At 33.0% G+C, this 7,468-nt stretch overlaps 1 protein-coding gene across 3 annotated transcripts; it reads left to right on the forward strand.

Moving 5' to 3' along the window:
• The first annotated feature begins 4,432 nt into the window (after positions 1-4,432).
• Positions 4,433-6,815, forward strand: LOC132190697 (uncharacterized). Of its 3 annotated transcripts, none has more exons than XM_059605751.1 (7): positions 4,433-4,684; positions 4,837-5,086; positions 5,220-5,355; positions 5,509-5,629; positions 5,747-5,780; positions 6,116-6,314; positions 6,393-6,815. In XM_059605751.1, exons 2-7 carry the CDS (start codon positions 4,880-4,882, stop codon positions 6,473-6,475), a joined length of 780 nt encoding a protein of 259 aa, XP_059461734.1. In that variant the 5' UTR covers positions 4,433-4,684; positions 4,837-4,879; the 3' UTR covers positions 6,476-6,815. The 3 variants fall into 3 exon arrangements, with proteins under 3 accessions (XP_059461734.1, XP_059461743.1, XP_059461727.1); XM_059605760.1 differs by having other exon boundaries at positions 4,850-5,086; XM_059605744.1 differs by having other exon boundaries at positions 4,433-5,086.
• The last annotated feature ends 653 nt before the right edge of the window (positions 6,816-7,468 follow it).

Raw genomic sequence — 7,468 nt, forward strand, 5'->3', positions numbered from 1 at the left:
TTGACTATAATTTGGACGCCGACGCCCCAATTGTAAGATCTAGAAAATTTGCTATTTTACAGTAATAATGGCCTCCACTTTATGCCACAAAAAAGCATCATGAGAAAAATTTTAAGAGGAGTATTAGTTTGAGGAGTAAGACGAGTTAATCCATCCAACACAATCTCAAATCCACCTAAAATCCATTAATAATTTGATAAATAGAATTCCCCTTTTTTATTAGGCCCATATACGCACCATCACACCTTGGCATGATTACTTATTTGAAAGAATAGGATCCATATATTGAACATAATCCTAAATCCATCTAAATTTGATAAATATGACCATTTTTCATAATAGGTCCATGCCCAAATGTGAAAGATTTCTTATGAGGCCTAATTGTCCAATCAGGTGTAGCCCAAATTTTGTTTGGATATGTGGCCTCATATTCGCTCTCTCATAATTACTGTCCAAATTGCTAATAATTCAAACAATAAAATTGTTTGAAATTTCTATCCTCCAATAAAAAAGGTTAAGTTTGCTCAAGGAAAAAAAAAAAAAAATGAATGAAGTTTTATGTTATAAGTTCATACTTAGAGTCTGTTTGGGATTGTGTTTGAAAAATAAAGTTTTTAAGTCAAAAAGAGCTTTTGGGCAAAAGCTTTATTTCTAAACTTTTGTCAAAAGTGCGTTTTGACCATTTTTAGGCTTTTTGGACCCTTAAAAGCGCTTTTTATTTTTTTACCAAACAAATACTTTTTTCTTCAAACTGATTTTTTGAGTGTTAAAAGCACTTTTAATCCCCTCAAACGCAATCTCAAACAAACCCTTATTTGGAGCACGTGCCTTTTGATTCATCATATTTTAATATCCTTCATATATATAATTCTTGTATTTTTTTTTTCAAAAGGAATATTCTTACTCTGGAAAAAAAAAATTAAGAATAATTAGTGCTAAAATATCTTATAAAATATCGTCATTATTATTTTTTATAAAGAGAAGAAACTGCGTGCAGAGTTAACACAAAATTATATCGTGTTAATCAAAATTATATCCATTGTACCTGCTGAATGTAGTGTTCAAGTTTTTTCTCATGATCATGAAAAGATTGATAAACTGATTTTTTTTTTTATATAAAAAAAAAAAAAAATTAACAAGTCCATCGCTATAAAAGTTAATGCACCTCTTGAGCTAAGCGCTTAAGAGCATATATGAGATTGCAATACTGAGCAATATAGCTTTTAAAGTAAAAAATAACTTTTAGAAGAAAAAAAAAAGGGTTAAGTTCACTTCACCTCATGAAGTTTTAGGGATTTTTTAATTCGAACCCCAATGTTTAAAAATTGACAATGTACCCCCATAATGTCTTAAAAACTTTCAATTCAAACTCTTCATTACTAATTTCCGTCTAATTGGACGGGGATTTAAAAAAAAAAAAACATTTAGGGTAATTACGTAATATTTTTTGTCAAATTTGACGGAAATTAGTAATAGAAGGTCTGAATTAAAAAATTTTGAAACATTAAAGGGGTACATTGCCAATTTTTAAACATTGAGGTTTAAATTGAAAAATTCCTGAAACTCTATGGTGGTAAAGTGAATTTAACAAAAAAAAAAAAAAAAAAAAAAACTTCACTTTTAAGCTTTTTTCAAAAGTATGTTACCCCTTTTAAAGTTAAAAATTAAAAATTAAAAAATTAAAAAAATTTTAAAAAAAAGAAAGTATTTTTAGAGTTTTTTGTGAGATAAATAAGCTTTTTTTGTAACTTTTTAAGTACTAAAAGTATTTTTTTAACTTATTAGGTCAATCCCAAACAGGCTAAGGGTATGTTTGGGTGCATTTGATGAGCCTAAAAGTGCTTTTAATACTCAAAAAGTTCCCTTAAAGAAAAAAATACTCGTTTGGTAAAAAAATTAAAAGCGCTTTTAATGGTCCAAAAAGCCTAAAAATAGTCAAAAAGCTAACAAAAGCTTAAAAATTAAACTTTTGACCAAAAGCTCTTAAAAACTCTATTTCTTAAACGCAATCCCAAACAGGCTCTTTATCAACTTTGCATGACTACATAAAGAGTGATCTTATTCTTTGCACCCATTTTATACCCACTAATTTGACGTGTTTTAAGTGTTTTTTTTTTTTTTGGTTCTTTTTAAGTGGCTTACATGAAAAGTCATTACTTAAAATATATTGTGTCAATCAGTGTAACATAAGTGTGAAAAATATATTTTGTTCTTTGATTTTGCTTCTTTGCTTCCCGGTTTTTGTTTTTAGGCTTGTTTCTGTCTTTGGTGTTTTCTGTTCTATTGTTCTTGTGTTCTCTCTCAGGTGGGTATTGCTTTTAGGGGTTTTCACTCAAACTCTCCCTCTCCCTGTTTGTTTGTGTGTGCCGCCGATTTCCTCCGCGCCCGCTTTGCTGCTCACCACTCGTTGTCGGGTCTTTTCACGTGCCCTTCCCGCGCCAAGTTTTTTGTGCTACCTTCCGTGACAATTTCCGGCCAGCTCGCGATCGGCCTCCTCCGGCTACCGTGACCCGCTTTGTGTGTTTTTCGCATTTATTTTCCTGTATTTTTGTTTTTCTATAATTTCTTTTCCTGCATTTGTTTTACTATTCCCTTTATTTCCCTGTATGGTTTTTTCTTTTCGCTTGTAATAAGGCTATCTCCTCCTGTTTTGTTGTTGCCCGTTATTACTGGTCCAAACCCTTAGGTTGTGGATGTAAACTTTATCCTGGCCTTTGGGTTGAGGAGGATGAGTATCGGTTTGGAGGTTTTGCTCTCAAGACCAAGGAATAAGCTAGCGCTACCTATGCATTAGATGGTGTTTATTTGATGCAGATCTGATTTTTAAACCTGATTATTAGTCATAGGTTAGCGAATGTTGTGTTATGGTTGATTTGGTCTGTTATTAATGACTGTATCTTTAGGCTATGATTTACTTAAGATCTTTTTGCTCTGTTTGTAAGAGCTTTAGGCTCGCGACTTTTATCAATGAATGATTTGGTCTGTTATTAATGACTGTATCTTTAGGCTATGATTTACTTAAGATTTTTTTGCTCTGTCCTCTGTTTGTAAGAGTTTTAGGCTCGCGACTTTTATCAATGACTGAGTATAGTATATTTCAAAAAAAAAAAAAAGTGTGAAAAATAGGTGTAGGTAGGAGTCATATGAAGAGCCGTGACTTTCTTCAATGCAAGGAATTAAAAACAAAACAAAACAAAGATACTATATTAATTTTTTTTTTTTTTCTTACATGTTCACACAAGGAGAAGAAAAGAGGGAAGAAGAGGTCGATCTAATGACTAGGGGCGGAGCAGGTCCCCCCAAACATTTTTAAAATGCTATTAAAATATAATTTTTTATAAATTTATCCCCACAAAATTATATTTTTGCCCCTTTTTAAAAAGTTTCTTTAGTTTTGTCCCTCCAAAATTATATTTTTGCCCCCTTTTAAAATTTTCTTTTAGTTTTGTCCACTCTTTCAGCTTTAAAAAATTGAAAATGCCCCCATTTAATTAATGACTTTCGGTTCGCAACATTATTTTGGCTTGACTCTAATATTTATGGGAGCTCCGAGTGATCTCGTTAGGAGAAAAAGTTCACACTAAATGTACCTTGTTCTTTTTTAATCCTATAGATCTTTTTAATTTATTTTAAAACATAACTTTTGTATGCAATAATAACTTACAATTAATTTACTATGAAATTAAATTTAAAACTTATCTCTATTTATTTTAAATAAACATACACAAATACATATATAGAGAGATATTATATGTATCTATGTAGTCATATATTCAGGTAAGTTCTTCCCCCCATAATATAAATCCTAGGTCCACCTCTACTAATGATTTCTGCTTCATGAGACGTAATCTTCAGTCGATTGAGCCTCCTTGAAGACGAGCCTTCTTGAAGACAAATACAAATCTAAGCAGAAGTGAAAGTATTCTATTCATATATTATGCACCAAAACAAGGATTTGAAGGGTAAAATAGCAAGAAAATGCTTGTCTCACACAGCAAAACCAAATCGCATGCACGTTCCTAGTGTGTGCAGCTGTTCAATCATGATAGTTTTAAGCAGACGGTCAATGAATCTTCCTTCTTTCTCTTAGTGGTCCAAATCCCACAAAATGTCACCACATCAAACCTATATTCCAAGCATAATATATAATATATTATTTATTACGTGCAATAATTTATGTGGTGCTAAGAGAAACGATTTTATAATATAAAGAAAACGAATATATGAATATATTAACTTATAGTAAACAGATGAGGAAAAGGAGGAGATAGAGAAAGTTGAATACAGCAAGGCACACGTATCTTTGGACCCATTAAAAGTTTGGAAAAGCATTGATATGGCAGAAAAATAATTATGGAAATATAAAGTCTTTTGATTTTTTATTGGAAATTTCTTGCATACTTGTACCTTTTGTCATTACCCCACTTGCACCTTTCTTATTAATTTAATTTCTTCTTGTCTCCTTTTTGATCTTTTCTCTTCTGGCTGGTTTCCTTTGGTTTTTTAATCTCCTATATATGTTTTCCAGCCTTGTAAATAGCATTGATCTGATCATGAGTGTTTCTTGTTGAGGGCATCTCTCTTGTGGAATCTGAGGGGACGTGACTGTAGAATTCTAGAAGGTTTTTTTGCTACAAATTAAAGAGATAGAAGAAGAAGAAGAAGAAGCAAAGAGCAGATATTGGTGAGAAAATTCTGGTGTCTAACTTATTTGATTGATTGGTTCAATCCTAGTCATATTTGTCATCAAGCGGTTCTCTCTGACATCCTCTGCCTTTGTCAACTCTATTTTGGCTTTGGTTTTAATCCGAATTTTCGGTGGTTTATTGGCGGAAGAGGTTGTCTGCAGCAGAGGCTTTTGTATATTTTTTTGGTATTCATGTCTCAACAAAGGCAGAACAAGATGGTGGGTGCAAACAATGCCGCACATGTAGGCGACACAACCCGCACCAAGATCTTTGTTGGAGGATTGGCTTGGCAGACTCAAAGGGATAGCTTGCAGCGTTATTTTGAGCAGTTTGGAGAGATTCAAGAGGCTGTTGTCATCCTTGACAAAAATTCAGGAAGATCAAAAGGCTATGGCTTTGTAAGCAGCAGACCAACTTGATACATGTTCTTTCTATAATTCTATATATAGTATGATCTAAAAGTATTAATCATATGTGGGTGGCTTTTAATTAATTAATCTCTCATTTGATTGATTGATTTGTGTTTCTTAGGTAACCTTTAAGGATCCGGAATCAGCCATTAGAGCTTGTCAGGACAAGTCTCCTCATATTGATGGAAGAACAGCAAATTGTAACCTTGCAGCCTTAGGGGCACAAAAAAACTACCCAAGTACCACTCCTCAACGAGGTTGGAAAATTTTGAATAATTTTATTTCTCATATGTTATGTGATAATAGTTTAATATTTGACCTAGATCATCAAATTCATTGTATATATATATTGATATTCTTATTTATTTGTTATTATTACTGCCTGCAAAATAAAAAATAAAAAATTGCAGGAATGGAGAAATTCAGATCATCTTTTAGAACCATGGCTCCAGTTCCTTATCAAGGCACCACCACCTCTACATATTTTCATCAACATGTTCCCCACTACGCATTCCCACAATCAGCATATGGGTAAACAAATAGATTCAAGGAACAGAAAAATTACTTTCTTTTTCATAATTAATTATATGTATCTGCATAATTTTTAGCCACTTACTGTCTTCTAAATGTTTTACCTTCAACATTCAGGTATCCTTATTACCCACAAGACATGTTTCCGATGGTTAGTTTTTTATTTTTCATTTTTCATCTTTCCTGAAAAAGCTTTTAACTTTTCACTCTTGCTCACAAATTCTTGACTTAGCAGTCATTGAGACATATAATTCAAAATTGATAATGTTGATGATTTTTTTTTTTTTTTTTTATTATAAGTAATTCAATGTAGGGCATCGTTCTAGCACACAGAAAATATACAAGAGAATGTATATGGCAGGCAGCAGTTGTATCTTGATTCTTGCACAATATTGACAAATTCTTGATCACAGCAACTTTTGATTTATAATCATTACACTGCCTGATGACAACTTTTTTCATTTGAATTTACTGGTGTTTGTGCAGAACTATTACAATGCATATGGTGGTGGCCAACAGTTGCCATCTTATTACGCCTTTGTAGCAGCCGGGTCTCCTGAAGCCTATAATTACTATCCCTTCCATGCCCAATATGGACATGAAAGTCCTCTGCAAATCCCCAAAACAACACAACATCCTTATTTGCCTCCCACGTCATCAGTTTCCCCATCTACCACTGCAACTGGTTGAGTCTCTTAACTTCTACTGCATAATTTTATGATGACTTAAATTTTCTTGAAACCACTCTTATTCATGAATGCAGCAATACCAGGCCCCCCAGCAGCAATTGCTGCCGCAGGAGTGCCAGGAACAGAAACAGCCTCTGAACAGAATTCATCAGCATAATTTGAATGACAGAAAGTTATTACGTTACAAGAGTAGAAGAGTCCAACAGAAAAAAAAAAAAAAAATGCAGAAAGGATTACAAAGGATCATAGATCATAGCAGATTAAAGAAAGGAACAGTTTTTCATTATATATTCGTTTCCAACATTCCTGAGCAGGTGGGTTTGCTGGGAAAAAGTAAACAAGCATAGAAGACACTAGATATAGTTCATTACACAGGCATTTTGCATGTCAGTCTAGTGTTTTTTTCTTTTTGACTTGCAATGGATTACTACAAGTATCTAGATTTAATTTTAATACACATTTTTAGATCCATAATCTCCATCAGGATATTGCTTTCACATCCCTGATCTTCATATTTGTTAGTTTACTCAATATACAATTTTATCCTGTAAGCAGTAAGTTGAAGGCCGACAAATTAAGGGTGTCTTGTTCAAAGGAATTCTCCACACGTAAACGTTTCTTTCCAGTCACTTTCCTTCGACGCCTTTTCTGCTCTGGAAATTTCCTTTTGGATTTGGTATGTTTGTCCGAATCCAATGAGGGAGTGGCATGCGTAGGCCTTTTGTGATCAAACTTGTACGAGTTTTGTTTATAATTCGTTACAAACTCTGGAAAAAAAGAAGTACTACACTCCATCTCTTCCACAACAAATCCAAACATTTCCAACATCAAGCAGCATCTTCATAATAATATCCAACTATCAAAAAACTGACGCCGTAGAGATTTAAGATCGAGGAAAAAATAGTAGGCATTCGAGGTGCACAGAGAGTAAATCTTCTCTAGAAAATGATAAATTATTATTAAACTTCGAATTATCAATTTAGCCCACAAGCCCATCTTAAATAGCTAACCAAGAACTAAAATTACCAACAATTACCAAGATCTAAAATCCCCCCTAAAACACTAATCTTTTTTCTTTTCTTTTTTTGGTGCCTTCAATCACCGATTTGGAAGAGAAAACAGTAGAATTTGAGGCCTAAAATGATGTGTG

The sequence above is a fragment of the Corylus avellana genome, chromosome ca1, assembly GCF_901000735.1.
Source record: "Corylus avellana chromosome ca1, CavTom2PMs-1.0".
Lineage (NCBI taxonomy): Eukaryota > Viridiplantae > Streptophyta > Magnoliopsida > Fagales > Betulaceae > Corylus > Corylus avellana.

What these genes read in the sequence shown, in the direction of transcription:
- LOC132190697 (XM_059605744.1), top strand. Translation starts at nt 4,880, where the DNA reads ATGTCTCAACAAAGGCAGAACAAGATGGTGGGTGCAAACAATGCCGCA. An exon ending in TTCCCACAATCAGCATATGG is followed by an intron (nt 5,630 to 5,746) that starts GTAAACAAATAG and finishes TTCAACATTCAG; the next exon opens with GTATCCTTATTACCCACAAG. An exon ending in CCCATCTACCACTGCAACTG is followed by an intron (nt 6,315 to 6,392) that starts GTTGAGTCTCTT and finishes TCATGAATGCAG; the next exon opens with CAATACCAGGCCCCCCAGCA.